Below are 24,431 nucleotides of genomic sequence, written 5' to 3' on the forward strand. Positions count from 1 at the left end.
TCTGCCCTTGATATTAGTAATTTGCTTATATTATTAAAAAGCTTTTTGAGTTCTGCTTCGGATAGACGTGAATTTTATGTAGTTTGGATTGATCAGCCATAAGTTAACCATTCCGTTTCTCTATTGTATACCTCTCACCCATTCATTCCTAGTAACAGGTGAGTTTGAGTGACTGTGTAAGGCAATGGCATCTCGTGTCATGCATTTGCAGGTGACTGGTTGACTCACAATCTAAGACCCACTCTCTCAACACGTTTTCCCACCAGTACCGGGCATCCTGTTCCACCATCCTCCATTTCACAGTCTATCTTCCCATTACCACTATGAATCTTCCAGTTGTAATGAAATAAAATAGATAATAAAACATTATCATCAGCCCGGTCCAGTGGCATAGTCGACCAATGCGTCAACTGTAGGGGCCTGTGTTTGACCTCATGGTCACAGGTTCAAATCCCTGCTGGTTCACTCAGCCTTCCATCCTTCTTAGGTTGGTAAAATGAGTACCGTTAAGTTGGGTAACACCATCTGTTATTCAGCACCAAGTTACCCTTGGATGAACAAGTGCTTTACAAAAACACGTGTCGTTATCATTGCTTAAACTTATGGAATAGAAGACAGTTTTAGCGAAGTTCTCTCCTCTGGCCTGTGTGTAAGCTGTACGTATGTGCAATAATTTAGGATGCAGTGGACTAATTTGCCTGCATAATAAACCAGGATGAGTAGGCTATCGCCTGTTGGATACAACATTTACATTCACAGTTTCATCAAACGGCAATCAGTTTGACCACGGATGTCTAGCTGTGTTAGCTGCAGAGTTCTCTGAATCGAAGTCTGTAGAGTGGTGCTCAGGGTATTCATCCATTTTTTCTGGCTGACCCCGTTGTATAGTCACAGTAGCTTTATCCTTTGCCGATTATGTTGTTGTTTTTTCCTTGTGTCTAACTCTGCACCTATTTATTGGATCTTGACACTGCCATTGGGCGTTGCGTCGTGGACCTTCTTTGTCCAGCACACACTCCCGGTCATCTTTCGCTCAATTAAAAAGATATCTTTACTCGACCATTACCTTTTGTTTTATGAGGAATAACAGCATGCATTTGAGGACCATTCTAATAAGCTTCCTCTTCACCAACTGGTACTTTTGTGTTGCCCATTCATTGTGTAGTCTGGAAATTATCAACTTTGATTTTTTTAAGATATAGTTAGAAATGGGGGTCTCTAGTTGGCAGAGGTAGGTACCTTTGTCCAAAAAAGGGGCCCTTGCTTCTAGTCAGGGTAATGGCGATACACTCCAAAAATAACCCTTGCTCACCCCTTTGGTAGCTTGGCACGAGCAGACAGGCTTATCTCGGCTGCAATGTTTAAAGCATTTGTGAACACATACAGTAAGACAGTGAAAACACTACAAATGGACACCACACCACTTTTGAAAAATAAGTAATCTGTATCTAAACCAAAACAAGACCAAACAACAAAAATCCACAATACAGTATTAAAAATGAGGCTTTCAAATGGTAGAAATAGTTCAGTTCAATACAAGTTGTAAATGCGACACTTTTCTCACAAAGTACCTTGGATCCGTCACGCAAAAAACCCAAAATGGGTGCAGGGAAGGTGATGCGTCGGTTCCTTGCTTCAGGGGAGGTGATGCGTCGGTTTCTTACTGCAGGCCAGGGGAGGCGATGCGTCGGTTCCTTACCGAAGAGAAGGTGATGCGGCTGTTCCTTACCGAAGAGGAGGTGATCCATCTGTTTCTTACTGCAGCCCCCAATGATGCAACAAACTTGTCGCCTCAATGCGATGCGACGATCTAGTGCGATGCGTTGTTTCATGCAGTTGCACAGCAGGCTTGTGTTGGAATTGGTGTGGCGATCTCGGACTTCGAAGATCGTTGTACCCGATGTGTCGTGCAGCGATTTCTGCTGGCACTGCAACGGTTTCTTTGGCAATGCGCCGGAAACAGGTACGGATGCGACACGCTTCTTCGATGTTGCGTTGATTTTTCAGCTCCCACCGACAGTCTCCAGAGGTCCAAAACAGCAACAGGCATCTCTTTGAAGGTTGGAATTCCCAGCAGGTAAATTCAGGGGAGCTGGTGGTGAAGTCTTTGTGTCCCTGAGACTTCAGAACAGGAGGCAAGCTCTTGGAGATCTTCCTCAAGATGGCAAATTAAACAGCAAAGTCCTTTTCTCCTTTCCTTGGTAGCAAGCAGCCACTGCAGGCCAACCCCAGAGAGCAAACAGCACCGGACAGTATTCCTACTCAGCTTATCTGGCTCTTCTCCTTGGCAAAGGTTCCTCTTGATTTCCCAGAAGTGATCTAAAAGTCTGGGGCCCTCTTTTTATACACCAACATCCTTTGTTCTCTGAAGGCAGAGAGTGTCTGTACCCAGCCAAAACCAGTTCTGTGGGGCACTTGGCAAGTGCTCAGCAACCTCCTTTGTCAGTGTGAGCCCTGTCTCCAGACAAAACACAGGGGTTTGGAGCTGTCCTTGTGGAAGGCAGGCACAGCCCTATTTAGGTGACAGTGCTACTCCTCCCACCACTCCAAATGCAGACCAGGCCTAATCAGCCCAGCCCTGACTCATCAGACTTCTGGAGCTGCTGCCCTTCTCTAGCCCCTTTCATCCAAAAGCCAGACATCCAATACACAAACCTAGCAGAGGCACACTGGATGGTTGGGTATGAAAATACCTACTTTCTAAAAGTGGTATTTTCAAACCCAGAATGTAAAAATCACCTTCACTAAAAGGTGCATCTTAACATGTTCCCAGGGTTAGTTATGTTTATAAGATGTTATAAACAAACTCCCCATTCTGGCCTATGGGAACAGATAGCCTTGCAATAGAGAAAAACGAAATTGGAAGTATTTCACTATCAGGACATGACACACATCGGGTTAAGTCCTACCTTTCACATACAATGCACCCTGCCACAGGGGTACTGTTCTAATAAATGTAATGTAATGTCCATTCTAGGTAGTATCTTCAAGTTGGTGTATTTAAGTAGGATATTATAAGGGAGAGCCCCAGCAGGAGCATCCTCACTGCTGCTGCTCCCATCACCAACTGACAGTCACACTCAAGAACATTCCACTCACAAACATTCTCACACACAGTCATCCAGGCTGAGCAGCAGCAGTATAACACATCCCCTTTCTTTATTATGGAAGAGAAGGAATTCTCAAAAACATTAGAAAAGTTGCCAGAAATACAAAGAGTGACAACTTTCTGAGGCATAGCATAAAAAAAAGATGGAACATTCATGGAGAGAAAATGAAATCGGAAGGGAGAAACAGTAGCACAAGTACAAAGACTCATGCACACCATCCTCCTTTCTAGCGCAAAAACAACCCACATACTCCCACACTACAGACCAACCCAAGTACAAAATAATGCAAGCTGGCCAGGCAACCACGAATAGTACAAGGAAGCCAACAACAACAAAACAGTAAGCAGGTGTGGAAAAATATCCACACAGAACTTGGTAATTAAGCACAATTATAGTAGTAACTTCCCCCAACAACTCAAGTTAAGGTGTGATGTGTGGAAGGGGCTCCACACAGAAGCAAAAGGATTCCTAACACAAAAGGGAAAAACACAAATCTAACAAAGTACACCTTGACATCCAAGGGAGTAAAAGTGCAATACAGACGAAAGCGAAAAGCAACCTGGAAATCACTGAAGTAAATACACATAAAGCAGGCACATAAAAACTCTTCCCCAACCAAGAGTTAGGGTGTGATGTGTAGAGAAAAGTCTACAGAGAACCAATCAGGCACACATCAATTGACTTAAAATGAAGCATATGTAGCACTGTTTAAATTGTGTGACTCGCCAAGCTTGACCAGTACACAGTTGCAGATAGTCCGGGAGAAGAGAAGAACACACCATCTCCATAATGACTCTGAGGGAAGACATGTTGCTTGAGTAACATGTGACAGGAAGGCTGAAAGAAACACAGCAGTACCTTTATTTTGAAGATTCGCCCTTTCCAGATAGTTCTAGAGTGCTGCATGTCTGGGGTAAGATGAGGTCAAGCTAGAACAAAGTTTGTAAGAATTCTTGGAAGCCTCAGCTCCCTACAACACAAAAGAGGAGGCAGTCCAATCACAAAGCACCACACAGGGGAACAAGAAGACGGAGGCCAGGGAGGAAAAAACACTGTGATGAAACTGTGAAGTGTACCTTAGTCCTTCGTGCAGCATGACAACCACGTAGGCAATGACTTAATTGTGAGGCACAAAAGAAACAAACGTGGTTGGCAGAGAGTAACATTATGCTGGGAGTTGCACATAAACTGTTGGTGGGTGCGAATCACAAGATGGCAGCACGCACTGGTGACGCCGTGCTGGATGGCTCCCAGCATCCACGTGCACCACGATGTCCCGCAGAAGTGACAGAGAACACGTCTGAGATGATGAAGGCACAGCTGAAGAATGCGCTGACACGAAGGTAAGGTTACGCGTGCTGTAAACTTAGCGTGGCTTGTTTTCAAAAGGAAAGTAGCAGTTCAACTGACATCGCTGTTGAAGTGACGACAGTGGCAAAAATGGAAAATTAAGAGTTTCAAAAGTTGCGTCTTCACAATGCGCTCCTCACACTGGCATGGAAAAGTGACTACTCAGTCACAGGGTAGAGTAGGTTCTCAAACACTGAGTAGTGGCACTCCAACTAGGGAGACTGTAGGCATGACACTCTCACCAGAAAGGCACCTCTAAAAATTGGAAAGCGACAAAACAACTTCAAAAATAACTCGAAAGATGGTTGCAGCAAACAAGCAGCGGTTGAAGCACAGTTGAAATAGACACAGAAGAGCTTAGAACAAGCGGGATTAGGTCCCGCCAAGTGAGCAGAAGTGAGGAATGAAGAAAAGTCCAGTACAGTTGAAGTGGACACAACAGGGTTTCGCACACCCAGGTAGGGTGACACCAAGTAGAATCCTTAAATCCTGGCAGACAGCAGGACAGGCAGGTATCAGGACAGGCAGGTAGCAAGACCTGGTCACCCTTCTAAGAAACTGCACTTCTGGAAACACTGTCCCAAAGTGGCAGGACCGGGACAACTGTCCCTGAGGAAGGGGAGAGGGAGCCGGAAAGTAGAGCAGGGTCTGGCACACAAAGGTTGGGGCGACAGATACACAGGTCGCTGTTGGGGCTCAGGGGTGCCAGTATGCTTTTAAATCTGTTTCTTGTAGATTCAAAAGGTTCATTACTTTGAGTTTCTTCAGACTTCAAATTACAGTAGTCCATCAGGTGACACACGCAGATTATTTTCAAGATCGTCGCTGCTCAGCCCATCACCAACTGACAGACACACACGAATATTCCATTCTCAAACATTCTGACACACAGTCACCCGGGCTGAGCAGCAGCAGTATAACAGGTACCTTGGGCCTACCTTAGGGGTGACTAATATGTAGAAAAGAGAAGGGTTAGGGACTGGCAAGTTTGTGCACTTGCCAAGTCGACATCGCAGGCCCAGACTGCACAGAGGCTCTGCAATGGCAGGCCTTGGTCACATTTTACAAGCTGCTTCTGGAGGTGGCGCAATCAGTGCTTCAGGCCCACCTGCACATTTGATTTACAGGCCCTGGACACACATAGTGCAATGTACTAGAGTCTGACAAGTAAAACAAATAAGCCAATCATGGAATGACTAATCCATAACAATACTTTACAAAGGGAGAACTTGCACTTTGGCTCTTAACAGCAGTGGCAAAATGCCCAAAACTTCTAGACCAGCAAAAATGGAGTCTAAAACACAGGCGGTAGAGGCAAAAATGGAAGGGGGACCAACACCAATGGTGTCAGGTCTAACAGATATATATAGCCAACATGCTTTGATCTTTGAAGGATGTGATCCGAGTCTCCGTATTTCCAAGGTTCTGGGTTGTGGTATAGACCCTCGAGCTGGTGGAGACATTGGTGCTGTGTGTGCTCATTCAATGGGGAAAAAAACTTTGACAAGCCTTTAAGGGCCTCTGCTCTAGTATGCCAGTCATAAAAAACAATTTATTGAATGGGCCCTCAAGTTACTCGGGGAAGCCCACAATGCGGATGCTATTTCCCCTAGGCAGTTCCTCTGTATCTTCATCCTGGTACCTGAGAAAATGCGCCCTCTCTTAAAGGTCCTGCACCTGATTGCGGAATTACATGACCCCTGGTTCCAATGTGGCCATCTTTGATTCTGCATCAGTCTCTCTGTCAGCTAGTTTGTGAAAGTCTGCACTAAGGAGATTCACCTCAATAGCGGCAATGTCAGTCTAGTTTTCCATCGCCATTCATGTTTGTTGGACTGTTTGGAGTATGTGGTCAGGCTTGTCCTCAGTGCTTGTCTGTTGTGTGGTTTCCCAATGCCTGACTCAATATGTGACCTTGTTTGGAAGTATTATTTAACTGAAGTTCTGCACTGTGATGAGTTGCAGCAGACCTGGTCACTCAGTATCACTCAATGATCATAGCAGACTTGAGGTAGAGCGGCCGAGTACCATGCCAGGTCTTTCTCACAACTGCATAGCAAGTGCCCATGTACTTACAAAGATAATGTTCATAGCTTGTGTCTTTGGATGTGCCATTCTAACAAAACCATCTGATTCTTCCTGAAGCCATCAGTAATTTTTAAGTTACAATCAAGTAGCCGAATACTCCAACCGGGGGAAGAGGGGATAGTGAGTTATAGAGGTCTGTCACCACCATTTCAAAGAATTAGCATTTCAAGTAATACTCACTGTGAAAATGGCTGGGGCCATTTCATAGGGTCTGTCTTCCCAGAATGAGTATGGAAGACTGCACCGTTTTATTCCACACTGTGTGACTATTGTATGTGTACTGGAACAGACATGGCCCACAATCAGTGCAGCACTGCCTGTAACCCTAAATCCGCTATACATTTTTTTTTGTGTTCATTAGTAAAGCAACACACAGTCCATAAAAATAATCTGAGAGGGTGGAGGAGGGACAGGCCTCATACAAATAAGGGGTTAAGTGAAGAAAAGAAAGAGTTCTGGGGTTGATACCAGGTTCTCTCAGCTTCAGCTCTAGGGCATGTGTAGTAGGGCCTTCTGAAAGCCCAACTACTCCACACCACTTCAGCTGCGTGACCATCTCCCGTCGGCATCTCTCATATGTTGTGTATCCCTCTTTACCCAATGCTGTGTGTGAGAGCGAGCTTCTGTTCCACCAATAGAGCTTTGAAATGCTCCAGCTTGCTTTGTCCTCCCTTCTGTGGAAATCCCTCCACACTCTCACTTACCACTGTTACTACTGTAGTCTTTCCACTTGCACAACCCAGAGGTCCACCAGAGCGCTCTGGTGCAGTTCTCCTCCTTTAAGTAGATGGTGCCCCTGGCGATTGACCAGGCCACAATTCACAGTCTCGTTCTGTGCACTGCTTTCACTTTTAGGCATCTTAGCAGAGCACATGGCTTTCTTCCTTTGGACCAAAGGGTTTACAACCTCTTCAATATGGCTACTGAGGCGCTCAAGCCAGAGAACTCCAACACCATCTCTTCTCCAGAGTACTCCGCGCGGCCATTCAGGGGATCTGCTGTCCGGCTTTCAGGATGTCCACTTCTGTGATAAACGAACTATCACTTGCAGTATCACTTTAAAATATTGGCCTTCACAGGGGCAGCTAAGAAACAGATCAGGCCCATCAATAGATTATATCATGACATAAAGTACAGAAAGCTTTTAGTACACCTTTGTTGTGTTTCCATTCCAATAGTAATTGGAATGGATGCTGGAATGAGGGGCTGGAACGCGCTTAGGTTTCGAGCCGAGTGTTCGGGGTCCGGCAGTTGGTGCTGACTACCAGAGCTGACCGATGTATCCGAGATGTGCTGTAAGGAATAAAGGATTCTACAGCAACCTCCTTCTGCGTGCTGTTTCATTTTAAAGGACCCATCCAACATTTGGCGACGAAGGTGAGATCTGTACAACGTCCTTCACCACATTTCCAGAGGAGTGTTGCAGGGTTTGCATGACACGTTTATGAGAGGAGAATCTACAAGGGGTTCACGTTTACCAGTGAAGAGCGCCACCTTGCCAAGTCCTAAGACTCTTTGCGGGAGGTTGTATGGCTATATACTGATTTTTTTGTCTATTTGACTTCAATTGGAGACACATTTAATTTTTTTCTCAACTGCCACATCATGAGCGCCTAGTCTCACCTAGCTTCTACTCCCGAATGGAGATCCTCCATGACATTCTTCCACTTACCTGCTGTTCCATTCTCTCCACCCAGCAACATTCTTACGTCATCCCATGCATCCACGTTAGCGTCACATAACGTACTGCAACATGCTGCCATTTTGTCAGGCTTTTTGTCTCACAACTTAACTGCAATGTGCTGCCCTTCGTCAGGCATTTTGTCAGCTGTTATGCTTTGTTATGCGAACATCATTTAAAGGTCTCCTAGTGCAGCGCACATCGTATTCTTGCAATCGGTGATGCGCACACCTATTTCGTCAGCTGTTCTGCGTATTTCGTCAGCTGTTCTACGCGGTGATGCACACACCATTTAAAGGTCTCCTAATGCAGCGCACATCGTATTCTTGCAATTGGTGATGCACAAAACTGTTTCTGCTATTTACGTGTAAAACCTCTACTTGTAAAACTTCTACTTCTAGGCTCCAGTTGAGGGCATCATTTTTTTTAGTACCCTGTGATGCGCACACCATCATTGCCATTAAGTGCACATTTACCATTCATCCTACGAGTCTAGTACCTCTTCCCAATTATTGCTACTTCTAGTTAATGCTTGTTCGGTGATGTGCACACCTGTGATGCATGTAATTTATTTATTTAAAATGTATTCACTTTAAATTTAGTCTTCTCCTACTGCATCCATTATTTTACACTTTATCATTATCTTCTCATCCTTTATTCTGCATCTTGTTGATTTTTGCTGTGTACTTTAATACTCACCATGCAAACCATAACCTGTCCTCCACACTTTTTGCCGGACCCTGGATTACTCAAAACGAAATGGAAGGAGTGGTTTAAAGTTTTTGCCAGCTATATAATAGCTTTAGATGGGTCAAAATTTGAACCAGTCGGGAAATTAGCTCTTCTTTATAATAATCTTGGTTTAGAAGGTCAACACATTTTTGACCACTTGCCTATTGTCGCTCAACCTTACGAAACCGATTGGGATGTATATAAAGAAGATGTTTGCAGACTCTCTAACCTTTTTAAAGATGACATCAGTGTGGTAGTTGAGAGACACAAGTTTTACACTAGACAGCAATATGAATTTGAATCTTTGGATACTTTTCTGGCTGAATTGAGTTTTAATTGTGAATTCAATGGCAACATTGATTCCTATTTAAGAGACCAGTTAATTGTTAATCAAGAAAGTCCAAGAAAGGTTACTCTGCTGAAGAAATCCCCCTTTTAATGAAACCCTTGAAATAGCTAGAGGCATTGAGAGATCAGTTGTAGCAGGAATAGAATTAAACAAAGTCAAATCTGATCCTATTGCTGAACCTGTCCACGCTATTGGCACCAAACCTAAAACCAACTTTACCAAAGCTTATGACAAGAAGCAAAGTGTTTGCTATAGATGTGGCTCTTACACACATTTAGCCAATGCAAAAAATTGTCCAGCTCTGGGCAAACCCAGCACTAAATGCAAAAAAAAGTCATTTCTATAATATGTGCAGGAATCCTCGCAAGAGTGCCACCCTTAAAAATATGGAAGATTCTCCTGATATTAACATTTCCGCTGTCAAAAGTTTAAAAAAGATTGTGCTTTCTATTGACTGATATAAAGGGTGATGGCCCTCTATGCAATGTCACTATTGGTGATGTGGAGATTCAGGTGACTGTAGACTCAGGCTCTCCTGTCACCTTTGTTACTGATGATTTATTTTATAATCATCGGAACTCTTTACAATTATTATCACCAGATATTCACACCATCGCCTTTGGAGGTCACAACATTGACAAGCTGTTTTTTTTCTTAAATTAAAAACAGAACAATTTTTACAAAAAATGTATAGAGCAAAGCAAGGCTTCGACATCCTAGGGTGGAAAGACCAAGGTACATTTGGGATGGTGTTAAGACCAGGCACTACTTGGCCCATTTCATTAGTGGACATACCAGAAGTCAATCCTGCTTTGTTACTTAGGCATTGTGCTTTATTCGACAACAAATTCGGTCTGGTGCATGGTTTTGAGCACAAAATGGTCTTAAAAAAGAATGCTGTACCCATCATCCACAAAGTTAGAAATATCCCCCTATACATCAGAAACCAATTGAAGCAGCATTTGGAGAATTTATGCACTGAAAGTCATTGAACCGATTGATTCATCGTAGTGGATTTCTCTGATTGTCGTCGCGAAGAAGAAAGGCACTAAAGACCTCAGACGTTGTATTGACTTAAGATCTCTGAAGAAGAACATTTTAGTTGATTGCTTGGCCTTGCCTAAAATCCAAGAAATGTTAGCGTATCTGGGAGGTGCTAAGGTTTGCTCCTGTCTGGATTTTAAATCTGCCTATTATAAAGTGGAGCTGTCTGAAGACTCGCGCTCCCTCACCGCCTTTAACACTCCTTTTGGCCCCTTCCGATTTTTAAGAATGCCTTTCGGCCTGGCATCAGCCGCTTCTGCTTTTCAGAAATTAATGTTTGAATTATTTGGGGATATAAAAATGTTCTTGCCTTTCAGGACGATATCCTTATATTTTCAAAAAATTCTGAAGAGCATCTTAAAATTTTGAGTGATGTACTTCAAATTCTGGAATCTAATGGCTTTACAGTTAAAAGGTCAAATTCTTAGTTAGCAATATGGACTACTTAGGCCATCACATTTCTGAGTATGGCATGACGCCTAAGTCTGACCTTGTGATGGCAATTTTTGACACTCCCTCTCCAGAGAATAAAGACCAGTTACGGTCTTTTCTCTGGTTATGTGAATACTATTCATGATTCATTGACAGCTTTTCCTTCCAAACCGAACTCTTCAGGAAGGGTGAACAATTTGTGTGAGAGGAGGCTAAGTCTTCAGCTTTCAATAATCTAAACAACCTCATAGTGAAAGCTCCTGCTTTACACCCTTTCTGAGATGATGTGCAAGCCATTGTCACAGTTGATGCCAGTGGGGTTGGATTAGGTGCTGTCCTCACACAGTTAGTGGAGGGTGCGGACCGCACTATGGGTTTTGCCTTCAGATCTCTTTCCCAGACTGAACGCCACTACAGTACCATTAAAAAGATGGCTTTAGCCTGCTTGTGGGACACCAAACACTTTAAAACATTTTTATGGGGCAGAAAATTTCTTTTAATCACCGATCATAAGCCCCTTGTGTTTTTGTTGTCAAAAAGTGATCACGACAAGGTCAGTCCTAGACTGGTAAGATTACTCTCTAGAATGTTCGAGTTTAATTTTGTCATTAACCACATTCCGGCCGAGTGTTTGGGGTCCAGCAGTTAGCGCTGACCACCGGAGCTGACCGATGTATCCGAGATGTGCTGTGTGCTGTAAGGAATAAAGGATTCTCCAGCAAGATCCTTCTGCGTGCTGCTTCATTTGTAAAGGACCCATCCAACAACCTTCTAGTGTGTCCAGCAATTGTGAGCTTGGTTCACTCATATGGCAGTACATTTTTAGGACTTGTTCTGAAACAGTAAAATAAGCTTACTCCTGTCTTGTTTTTTAGTTTCAGCTTAATGCTTGAAGATGTAGTTGGAACAGCAGCTGGTTCTAAGAATGTTTGGTGCATAGAGAACAAGGTGAACCCAAGCTCTGCATCCAGTGCAAAACTCTACATTGAGGAAAATGTAGTGAAAAATAATGTTGCACGCGAAAACATGCTATGCTTTGAAAACAATGTCTGCCTCTTCGTAGTCTTTAGCCGCAAAAGTTGTTTTCATAGAAGAAACTCTGAGATGTTTATATTTTTAAAATTTGTTTTGTGTTAACATTTACTTACATTTGCAGAAGTACTTCGGAAATACATTTTATTTCACGACCATGCCTTTTTGTGCTGATATGACTAGGTCTCATTTCCTTTCCTGTTATTCAAAGATATCAAAAAGGGAGTTTCCCATGAGTAACTATTTGCATGGCTGACTTTCTTTATCCCTTACATGGTATATTTTTGTGACATATTTAGGCATAATAGACCTATTTGTTTCATTGAGCCCTTGATTCAAGAATACCTATTTAGAAAATGTATATTTTTTTAACTTTAATTTAAGTCGCATCAGGCAGTTGCGACTATTTAGAAAAAGATGTGATGCAAGTACATTTTACAGATAGTTGCATCACATCACAGAATAAATATGGTCTAAAATATCCCCCTTTGTACATTATAAGAAAATTGCAATCAAGAGTTCAGTGAAGAGGCATGAGGCTGCAGGCTGAATGTCTTTATTAGTCACAGAACTCCGAGGGCACTTGCAATATCCATATGTATAGTAAGAGAGGGTATTTTATCCCATATAGTGTGGCTTTGCTCCCTTCTTCTGAAAACACATTAAGTGGCCAACCGGTGACCATGTGTTGTGTGACAGTCGTCTGGTCCTGACATTATAGCCTACATCATTTTCAGTTTTGAAACTGAACTTCATGTCCCAGAAGGCAATCTGCTGCAGACTACAAAGGCAGGCATTGCTAATGGTAAGGCACATGATGTGGGGTTTCTTAGTAGTTATGCTAAGGCAGCCTACAGGAATTAGTAGCGCTGGCCTGTCCAAAAACAAAACATATTACTTTAACGGGCAAAAAGTAGAGGAGCAAGCAAACAAGTTCCTTAAGCCCTAGCATGTGAAATAAATCTTTTTTTCTTTTTTAGATGAAGCTGCTCCGCACATTCCTGCAGGCAGCCTTAGACAACCAGCATTCTTTCCCAGAGACATCGAGAGAAGTTGGAACGCTGCCCCAAGCACTGTCTCTGTGAAGTGACAGTTTAGTTTAAAAACGGTGGCGTGGCTACACACAACAGTGTTTGGGCTCACGTGCACGCACCAGCTTTGTTGAAGCGAAGTGAAGGTTGCCGTGCTTCTTGAGCACTGTGACGTCACACTTCACTTGTAATGGCTTATTACAAGCGATTAGGTGCATAATTGTCTTATTACATGCGTGATGCAACGTCAGAACGTACGTATAATTAGACAATGAAATACAATATATAATAGGGAGATTACGAGCTCCCATTTATTACAAGGAATGTAAGGTTGTGAGCCTGTCTAGTCAATAACCTTTTGCTCCAGGCACCAAAATCAATTGACTATTTCAAGAGTAGTATGGTGGTAGCTTCTTCTCAGCATGCCGAAAAACTGATGACAGCCTTCTTAGCCTATTCTATTGTCCTCTATTAAAGGCTCAGGTCCCAGAGGTCCGTACTGTGATTAAAATGGCCGCCTTCTACCATTCATAATATGTATTGCATTCTGTTAGTCATATCCCTGGCAAAGAGAGACTTTTACTAACATACTGAAGATTAAGAAGCAAAACTGTTTCAGAATTTGAAGAAAAAGTCTCAATAATATTGCAGTTTCTATTTCAATCAATTCAATTATGCATGTTTTATCCACTTTACTCTTATACCTTCCAGAGAGGTAGAGAAGAGTAATGGGATGCCTATGATGATGTATGTGTTTCAAACAAGGCTGAAACAAAGAAATACATGACTAGGTCTACTATTTTATTCCCAATCCTGGCATGTGATGCATTGTTTGGAGCAAAGCCCACAGGTTCGGTTGAATATTTCAGCCACTTGACCAAGTCAACACTCAGCACCCTCTGTACATTTTTACTGATGTTGGATTCTAAGGTTATGCGTGAAAATAATTCACCTATGCTAGTTTAACTTTTTTTTCTCAAGACTTTTAATCACCCATGTTTGTATGGTATGCCCCGTCTGAGAAGCAGTCTTGCACGTGTTGAATAAAGATGGAATGTATACTGACTACTGCGCCTCTGTGGCACTGCTCCCTGTGCTCTACAGTTGTTTGGACCTCCATCCAATCGGAGTGCAGTGCTCCCTCTGCTCTTGTATGTGGCTCTCTTCTCTACCTCATTGTCCCCTGCCATTCCCAGACATAGACATGCGAGCTGGGACACGTTCACAGCACAGTGGTTCTAGAGCATAGTCTGTGTCACCTTGGTTTGCAGTGATCCAGGAGTAGAGGTACAACACTGGTTTCAACAGGTCCTGCACGGGTATTCTCGTTCTGCCGCTTCTATCTAATGGAGTACAGCCAGTTTTGACTTCCAGTGCCACAGAACAGAACCCAGTGCCTTGCTTCTTCTGCACAGAGCCAGTTTCAGTGGTGTTGCTTAGGTGGTGGGGAGGAGGGTTTAGGGGGCCTATGCTCAAGCACAATTGTCCTGGCCCGCTAGCGCCATCCACAAGGTTCTCCGTGGTCTTGCTGTTTTGTGTCCAAATGTGTTGTTATTGGGTCTCAGTATTTGCTTATTTTTTACTATATAATCACTGCGTAAGTTGCCTGGACTGGGCTCACGTTGGATCTGGGCCATTCTATGTCCACAGCTGACCGCAAACAGTTAAGCATTGGTCATGGGGTGTGCTCAGGCTTATAAAAATTCTGTAAAGCGTTGTTTTCCCTGAATTTCCGCATCCACAAACCACCCATGCACACCCGGGCACCCGCCCAGTTTCTACAATTCTCTGTGACTCTGCATGGCATCTGGAGTGCAACGGCACCACCACAAACAACATGAGAGGAGACTCTGCCTTGGCTAGACCTTATAGAGTTCAACCAGTATTGTGATGACCCAATGCTAGTAGCGGCTGTGGATTGTGGCTTGGCGACCATGTAGTTCAAGGGTGCAACCTTACCTTGCACTTTAGTCTAAATGTCGCACTTAAGAACCAGAGACCATAGTCCCTATCAGCCAGGAAGGTTGGGCTGTTACACCATCTACCCTATGTTGCATCGCAATCGAGGTACCATCACACTTTGTAATTTGTTATTTATACATGTAAACGTATTTTTAGGTTGGAAATAGTTACATAAGGACGAGGTACGAAAAACACTTTTGTTTGTAAATGCCAACATTTATGAACAGAAAAGAGGGAGATTTACAAAGGAAATTGCAGATAATTATTTTCGCTATTGACTTGCATTAAAGTGGAAGATTTTTTCATGCAAAAAAAGATACAGGAAAGCGATTGTTGACCTAAAGAAATTGGGAGTCCTCTAAAATAATAAAAAAATTACTGTTGGCATGTATATTTTTTTTTAGTCCACAATGAACCAATTTCAAGTTCCAGATCGTTAGTACCATGAAGTCAAATGAGGAAAGGGAAAGAGGAAAGGGAAAGAAACAGGGTGAGAGAACATTTCAGGATTCAGTCGCAAAAAAGGGTTAGTACAGCATATGTAAGTGAATTTCATAACATTCTTTTTTACTTTTTTAAAGCAATTTAAAAAAGAAATAAGCATTGTGATTCAAATTATGTAAGCTTTAGTGACTACATTTCCATATATGTCTCTGGACTCAATTTAAATAAGACATTTAATAACCAATTCAGGCTATACAATTCTCATTCTTGTTCCATATACAGCGTCAGAAATGGGGTACTAACTGTCTCACTAGGTTTCGAACGAGCCCCGGGAGCCCCTACTATGTCTTTGAGAGTGTGCACCTTTCCCATTTAGGGTGAGTGTAGAGCTGTTACCATTTATTGCACGCTTCTAGTGAGTCCATAAAGTCTGTAATGCCCTGGTCAGAGAGATATGCATGTATCAGTGCCTACTTCGGTATCGTCAATTTCCCAAAGAGGGTGATGAGTGTGTTCTAAAATATTATTTGGGATGTTTAATATAGGGTGTTGTATTATCTTTTAATTTGTTTTTTCCTATAATGTTTACATTACTTTTTTTATTTATTAATCACCTTGTGATCAATAACTTTGTTTTTCAAAAGGTATCAGCTATGCATCCACACAAAACACTGTGCTGCCCATTATGTCATAGTGCATCTTAATATTGCTTCACATAGCCCTGTATGAAATATAGTGGTCTAGCATGAGACAGTGCTGACAGCTATGATATAGTTGTTGGCACTGTAATTAAAATAATTAGGAGGATAGATACATAGGATTAGAACTGTCCGAGTCCTCATAATACTTCATAATACTGAGTCTAAGCCAAATCAAATAAACGTACTCGAGACAGAGTCCAAGTTAAAGCATATACGTTTGTTCAAAATTAAGATCATTACGGAGGGCAAAAGTGGTCAGTTATCAATTAATAGCTCAATAGTAATTTTATTCAAATAATGTGAGAGGATCAAGCTATGGTCAACCTTTAAAGAAAGCAAACAGCCAGAACTAAGTATAGTTCAGCAATAGGACTGAAATGGAGTTTGCCCCCAAAGAAAGCCAAGAAAGAACTATGAATACATCAATTCCAGAGTAAGAGTCTGTAGTTCGAAAGAACCCAGAAAAAAAACAATTTCTCCTGCACTTTAACGTTTCTGAGTATCTAGCTAGGAAGCTGTTGTGATTGCCTGTTGTCCTCTCCAGGATACCGTACTCTTGTTGCCTAAGTCACCAGCTGTGACTTCTGGAATGTTGACAGATGACAGCTGGTGGCAGGCTGTGAAGGTTATACCCTCCGTCCTCTCGCAGCGTGTGTTGGTGCGTAATGCAATAAAGGATCTTTGGTACACCTACGATGTCTACGGAATATTCTTAACAGAAGCAATGAAGCACTATACATTGCATGGATCTCAGTGACTATCTCGGAACGCGTACATTAAGTGGGAATTATCAGATTATGCAAATAAAATTCACATTTTAACTTTTCTAAGCACAGGGAAATTAAGAGATCTGCCCAAAAACACACAATGCCGGGTTTAGCTGCAAAGAGACCAACATTCAGACCTGGATCCCACGTTCCAAGGCCGGCAGCTCAGGACACATCTCCTCCACTTGTAAAGATATAATCATTGGAAATTCTTAATTTGAATAAAGAGTTCAGTTTTAAAACGTTTACATTTGATCAAAGACTTGATGTGCCCACCAAATTATGTATTTACTGAAACGTGTATTCTTTATTTTGCAGGAAATTATTTGCCAGAAAAACAATGTAAGTACAGTTATTTCTTTTTATTTTGCTCCTTAAGGTGTTCTCAGTTGTGGCTCGTTTTCTGTGTTCCTTGTTTGTGTTCCCTCTCTTGTCCTCATCGATGGAGTAGTTTCACACGAGAAAGTCACTACATTAACTGTTCTCCTGCTCAGACTGGCTCGACTCCAAGCAGCTGACTTCTCAAGTGCCATGTCAGACACAGTGCCAGACTCACTTGAGGGCTTCAGACTTAAAACTGACTAGTCGCATAGACTGTGGTTACAAAAGCCAAGTTCCCAAAGCACATGACCTCAGGGAAGTGCACACAAAGAAAATGAAGAAATGTCTGACTTACTATATTAAGCATTGCCTGGCCTTTCAGCTCTGCTTTCAGAAGCCGTCACCAAAGACATGTCACTACAAATACCACAGCCAACCTTTCACAACAGTTTCGACTTGCAAAACCGGGAATGGAGCTAATAGGCTCCAAGTTTTCTGGTTTTTAATATATATAATTTTTCTTTTTACAAATAAAGGCATGCAACTATCTTTTTCCTTGACTGTATGTAAAAGGAAAAACTAAAGTGCACCTTAATTTTTGTATATTTCTGTTCTCATTCAAGACTGCATAAGGACAGCATGGGGGCGGGGTAAAAAATCTAATTTCCTGATGAACCTTAAACAGCTGAAGGTGTGATACAATATAACGTGTTAATTCCAGTATATTGTTTTATTGTATTAAACTACTGTGTGCACTAACAACCCACATGTACGTTTATCTGTAACATACAGGTGGAAATATACTAGATGCAAATTGTCACTGACCGTAAACAAACGTGGATAAATACCATCAAAACAAGTAATATAGGTTCATAAAGACCGAAATGTAAACAAAACCATGAAACCGAGAGCCCTAGTCCTGACCAGTGAGAAGGAACATCCCATCAAGGCCTCACCATCGCGTAGATTCACGTGTAAAAAGAGTTAGATACAGCAGCAAATTAAGGCATTTGGGACATAGAGATTTCTGTGTGAGGCTGAAGGCTGACATATCTTATAAGGTATTGAAATGGTACTGAAACTCTCAGATGACATCCATTGTCATTTATAATGCATAATAGGTCACTACTGTTTGGCGATGTTGTGCAGCCTAGTCCCAACATTTTTTTTAAAGCATGATAATGGTGCCTGTGTCTCTGCTTGGGCATGCCCATGGATGATGATATATGCACATGCATGCTTCGTCACAGATGCATGTGCCTACAAAATAATGCAGGATCCGTAAATAAAAAACAATGAAATTTCAGTAGCTCCAAACAGATTTTTTTAAGGTGGTGGTTCTGATAAGAATGTGCTGCCCCCTACAAAAAAACAAGCATTGGAAATGCAATAGGTCTCGCATTAGGAAAGTTTGAGCTATTGGTCTTATAAATGACATTTTTTTGATTTATGTGTTTTTTAAAATAGCTAAATTAATAGCTTTGTCATTTACTATACCAATAGTTATAACTTTCGCAAATGTGACACCTATAGCATTTGTAATGCAACATGTTTTGTATTTACGTGACTTAGATGTATTGATATTACAAATAACAATGGCTTTTAATTTTTTTAAATAATTAATACTTAAATAATTTATTTAATTTGTAATGTCAATAGCTTAAACTTTTGTAAATAACTTTTGTGAAGATTATGTTCAGTGTTTTTTTATTGTGACGAAAATCCAAGAACATAAGTGAAATATTAACATCTTTTTTGTGATTTGTAATAAAGTTTGAAAGCTTTAAAACAGCTTGAAACATTGAAAAAACATATTTGAACCAGTGATGCTGTGGTTGCACTGAGTGATACTGTGGTTGCACTGAGTGATACTGTGGTTGCGCTGAGTGATGCTGTGGTTGCGCTGAGTGATGCTGTGGTTGCGCTGAGTGATGCTGTGGTTGCGCTGAGTGATGCTGTGGTTGAGGGGGTGTGAGGGTGAGGGAGTGAGGGGGTTTGAGGGTGAGTGAGGGGGTTTGAGGGTGAGTGAGGGGGTGAGTGTGAGAGAGGGGGGTGAGGGGGTGTGAGGGTGAGTGAGGGTGTGTGAGTGTGTGAGGGTGAAGGGGTGTGAGGGTGTGTGAGGGTGTGTGAGAGGGGGTGTGATGGTGCGGGGTTGAGGATGAGGGTGAGTGAGGGTGTGTGAGGGTGAGGATGTGTGAGGGTGTGTGAGGGTGAGGGTGTGTGTGAGGGGGTGTGTGAGGGTGAGGGTGTGTGTGAGGGGGTGTGTGAGGGTGAGGGTGTGTGTGAGGGTGAGGGTGTGTGTGAGGGTGAGGGTGTGTGTGAGGGTGAGGGGGTGTGTAAGGGTGAGGGGGTGTGTAAGGGTGAGGGGTGTGAGTGTGTGTGAGGGTGTGAGGGTGAGTGAGGGTGTGTGTGTGTGTGTGTGAGAGTGAAGGGGTGCAAGGGTGAGGGTGTGAGTGTGGGTGTGGGTGTGGGTGTGAGAGAGTGAGGGTGTGTGAGGATGAGGGTGTGTGAGAGGGGGTGTGAGGGTGCAGGGTTGAGGATGAGGGTGAGTGAAGGTGTGTGAGGGTGAGGATGTGTGAGGGTGAGGGTGTGTGTGAGGGTGAGGGTGTGTGTGAGGGTGAGGGTGTGTGTGAGGGTGAGGGGGTGTGTGAGGGTGAGGGGGTGTGTGAGGGTGAGGGGGTGTGTGAGGGTGAGGGGGTGTGAGGGTGAGTGTGAGTGAGGGTGTGTGAGGGTGAGGTGGGTGAGTTAGGGGGTGTGAGGGTGAAAGGGTTGTGAGGGGGTGTGAGGGCGAGGGGGTTGTGGAATGGGATAGGTGAGACCTACAAATCTATCCAACAGCCGTACTGAAGGAGTAATGTGAAGTTCAATAACCAATCAAATGTCAGAAGTGATCCTTCTTGTGTTAATAATAAGGTTTAGGACATCCCAGTAGAACAGCGCACAGCAAACAACCGCAGAAGGCGTAGCAGACTGCCAAGTTACGGAAGCTCCTGCACTTTTAATGGTTTTCAGCTGGCTCCCTAAATGGGGTAAAGGACTTTTATGTTCCGATTTGCTGCACAGAATTGCAAAGGAAAAGATTATAATTTTTATGAATTCCATAGTTCTTGAACATGCTGGAGAGCACCTTCAAAGCGCAAACAACGTTTTTAACAGCTTCCTTAAATCGTTGTGATTGGGTGGGTTTTTGGTGGTCAAAAGGACAGCATTCAGGCTGTTTTTCTCAACTATGGAAAATGCTGCATAACCAATGAGTCCCCTCTAAATGCACAAAGGCATTAAAGGGCTTTACCTGCAGAGCAGTGTGAACTGCAGTGGTAGATCAGCTGCTGCAGGGGAGGAGGAGAGGTGGGCTGATCACCGTGGCCCCTGCGGCTATAGAGGTGATCCGGGAGAGGTTGAGCCCGAGCGGCCGATGACGAAGGGCACTCCACTTAACCCGGACATGGGGGTGGGAGGAGTGTTGATTTTGGTGTTAAGAGGGAGGGCACCAAACGGGAGAAATGTTAAAGGTCAATGTGATTAAAAAACATGTAGGTAGTTAAGCCGCACATACGGACCAAAATGTCATATTAAGCTGAAAATAAAGTGCAGCTAAAGTATTCACACTGAATAAGGTCCGTGACCTGGAGCCCCCGCTCGGAATAGTTTTTTTTCCTAACTTGAAGGCGGGTGCCGGGATGAAACAAAGCGCAGCGCCCATGCACTTAAAACTAGTTTCATCACATAATAGTGTTGCCACATGGAAGAGAAATGTACGCATTCCACAGCTCAGTGTTTCAACAGATTTACAGAGAAGGCAGCGCAGAGAGGCACAGGTTAACGCAGCTCGAAGCCGCAAACTTTTGATATGTGGCGCTCTTCTGCCCCTACTTTCAAAACTGCCATGACGATGCGACACGGCGGGCAGGGGAGAAGGCGGAGCGGGAAAAAAAAACAAGACGGAGGGAAGAGAGAGAAGGGGAGGGGGGAGGAGAAATGCGACACGGCGGGCAGGAGAGGGGGTTAAGACCCCATAGTCTCGCAAGCTCGATGCGCATCGACAGGCGAGACCTAATGAGGGAGAGAGCAACATGAGGGATGAGGGAAAGGGAATTGAGGAAGAGAGGAACATAGAACACCTGGATAGGGGGGTTTGGAACAGCGAGAAGGATATGAGGAAAGAGAGCAACACAGAGTGTGGAGCAAGGGGGAGTTTGATAGGGAGAACCACATGTGAGAGAGAGCAACACAGGCTATTTAAATCTGGCTCAACTTCTGGTATAGATAGTTTGGAGAGCGCTCATTTGGCAGTCTCACAGTCCCCAAGTTCAACGGAGGGCATGTCTCCTAGGGGTGATAGCGATATTTCATCGCAATCTTCAGTGTCTCTCTCAATGAGGTCACTGGGAACATCTGTGGCAGGAATCACAGAACAGGCAGCGATAGGAAGCGCTGAAGCCCCAGTAGCACAAACCAAATCCGTAGCTGATTGAATACAGGAGGGTTCCTCTCAGGCTGCCATGCCCTTTACTCTGCAATGGGATGCTAAAGGCCTGCTCAATCTAATTTTGGACTAAATTAGGGAACTTAAAGGCTCTCAAACTATAGAAATTGCATCTATAAATGCCCTTTTTACAAAAATCGAAGATACGTTGGCTTGGATCCCGGAGCGACTGAATGATCAATCAATCAATCAAAGACATTTATAGAGCGCACTACTTACCCGTAGGGTCTCAAGGTGCTTGGGGAGGGGGGGGGGTGCCGTTACTGCTCGAACAGCCAGGTCTTCAGCTTCTTCCTGAAGGAGAGGTGGTCTTGGGTCAGGCGCAGGTCGGGAGGGAGGGAGTTCCAGGTCTTGGCGGCCAGGTAGGAGAAGGACCTTCCTCCTGTTGTCGCTCTTCGGATGCGGGGGACGGCGGCGAGGGCGTGGCTGGCTGATCGGAGGTGGCGTCTTGGAGCGTAGAAGTTGATTCGGTTGTTGAGGTAGCTCGGGCCTTGATCGTGTAGGGCTTTGTGTGCGTGGGTGAGGAGACGGAAGGTGATTCTTTTGTTGACGGGGAGCCAGTGCAGGTCTCTCAGATGTCCGGAGATGTGGCTGTTGCGTGGGATGTCGAGGATGAGTCTGGCAGAGGCGTTCTGGATCCGCTGGAGTCTCTTCTGGAGCTTGGCGGTGGTACCGGCGTAGAGGGCGTTGCCGTAGTCCAGTCGGCTGGTGACGAGGGCCTGGGTGACGGTCTTCCTGGTCTCGGTGGGGATCCACCAGAAGATCTTCCGTAGCATGCGCAGGATGTTGAAGCACGACGAGGAGACGGCGTTGACTTGTCTGGTCATGGAGAGGGAGGAGTCCAGGATGAAGCCCAGGTTGCGTGCGTGGTCTGTCGGTTTGGGTGCGGTGCCCAGGGCGGGGGGCCACCAGGAGTCGTCCCAGGCGGAGGGCGAGGAGCCCAGGATGAGGACCTCCGTCTTGTCTGAGTTCAGTTTCAGGCGGCTGGTCGTCATCCACTCGGCTACATCTTTCATCCCTTCGTGCAGATTGGCTCTGGCGGCGGCGGGGTCGTTGGTCAGGGACAGGATCAGCTGGGTGTCGTCGGCGTAGGAGATTATGTTGAGGTTGTGTTGGCGTGCGATGGCCGCGAGGGGGCTCATGTAGACGTTGAAGAGGGTGGGGCTCAGAGAGGATCCTTGGGGGACGCCGCAGATGACTTCGGTGGCCTCTGACTTGTACGGTGGTAGGCGGACTCTCTGAGTTCTTCCGTCGAGGAAGGAGATGATCCAATCCAGTGCCTTCTCCTGGATTCCGACGTTGCTGAGGCGATGCACTAGGGTGCGGTGGCAGACCGTGTCGAATGCCGCGGAGAGGTCTAGGAGGATGAGGGCCGCTGTGTCTCCGTTGTCCATCAGGGCTCGGATGTCGTCGGTGGCAGCAATGAGGGCGGTCTCGGTGCTGTGGTTGGCCCGGAAGCCAGACTGTGAGGGGTCGAGGGATCCATTCGTCTCGAGGAAGGCGGCCAGCTGTTTGTTGACGGTCTTCTCGATCACTTTGGCTGGAAACGGGAGGAGCGAGATGGGGCGGTAATTCTTGAGTTCGGTGGGGTCTGCTGTGGGTTTCTTGAGTAGAGCGCTGAGTTCGGCGTGCTTCCAGCTCTCAGGGAAGGTGGCGGTGTCGAAGGAGGTGTTGATAATGTCCCGTAGGTGGGGTGCGATGATAGCGTCGGCTTTGTTGAAGACGTGGTGAGGGCAGGGGTCGGTTGGAGATCCGGAGTGGACGGAGTTCATCATGCGGACCGTGTCTTCGGTGCTGATCGGGGTCCAGGCGCAGAGGGTGGTGGTGGGTGGCGTTGCTGCGGTCGTGGCGTCCGTCGGTTGGCTGCTGAAGCTGTTATGTATGTCCGCGATCTTGTTGTGGAAGTAGGAGGCGAGGGAGTTGCAGAGGTCTTGCGATGGGGTGATGTCGTTGTTTCCTGCGCTGGGGTTGGAGAGTTCTTTCATGATGTTAAAGAGTTCCTTGCAGTTGTGTGCGTTGTTGTCCAGCCGGTCCTTGAATGCAGTTTTCTTGGCGGTGCCGATCAGTTGGTGGTGCTTCCGGGTGGCGAGCTTGAGGGTGGTCATGTTGTTCGGTGTAGGTTCCCTTCTCCAGACTTTCTCGAGGGCTCTGCAGTTCTTCTTGGAGCTCTTGAGTTCGTCGGTGAACCATGGTGCTTTCTTGCTGCCGGGTCTGCTGGGCGGGGTCCTCAGAGGGGCTAGTTCGTCCGCGCAGTTGCTGATCCACTTCGTGAGGTTGTCGGCGGCCTGGCTGGGGTTTGCTGAGCTGGCAGGTGGGTGCTGGCTCAGGGAGGCGGCGAGTTGGTCGGCTGTGATCTTGTTCCAGCTTCTACGGGCAACCTGTTGCTGGTGGTGGTGGATCGTCGTTCTTTTGAAGGTGAATGAGGCAGACGCAAGAATATCGCAGCTGAAGGATCAGGCTGTCATAATGACAGATAAGGTTGGTGCTTTCCAGAGCCAAAAATCTGTATTAGAAAACAAGTTGGAGGAATTAGAGAATCATTCTAGGTGCTCTAATCTTCGTATCCTTGGTATTCCGGAGGATCTTGAGGGCCAGCAGGCCCTCCAATGGCTCGACTGCTTTATTAAAAAATATGTACTCCTGGAGTATACCAGGGATTTGATATAAGAAAGAAGGCCCACTGCATGCCTGCACATCTCCCTCCAAACTCCAAATTTCCTCTGACGATATTGGTCAATTTTGGGGATTACCGGGTGAAAGAACAAATTCTATCCAAGTCGGTTAAGCAGCGACCGTTTACTTCACCAGAAGTTCCATTATGTCGTATCTTCCCAGATATGTCCGCTTCTGCAGCCAAAAGACTTTTGTTAAAATGTTGCATCTGTTTAAGAACAAGGGGCA

At 44.7% G+C, this 24,431-nt stretch overlaps 1 protein-coding gene across 2 annotated transcripts in view; it reads left to right on the forward strand.

Annotated features, from left to right (window-relative positions):
• MAP3K5 (mitogen-activated protein kinase kinase kinase 5) overlaps positions 1–24,431 on the forward strand; it is a 1,016,304-nt gene that overhangs the window by 269,745 nt on the left and 722,128 nt on the right. For both annotated transcript variants that reach the window (XM_086927404.1, XM_086927403.1), the window contains exon 3: positions 17,042–17,065. In XM_086927404.1, the coding sequence (XP_086783530.1) occupies positions 17,042–17,065 (24 nt within the window). The remainder of the gene's footprint in view (positions 1–17,041; positions 17,066–24,431) is intronic.

This window comes from Lissotriton vulgaris, chromosome 6 (genome assembly GCF_964263255.1).
Source record: "Lissotriton vulgaris chromosome 6, aLisVul1.2, whole genome shotgun sequence".
NCBI lineage: Eukaryota > Metazoa > Chordata > Amphibia > Caudata > Salamandridae > Lissotriton > Lissotriton vulgaris.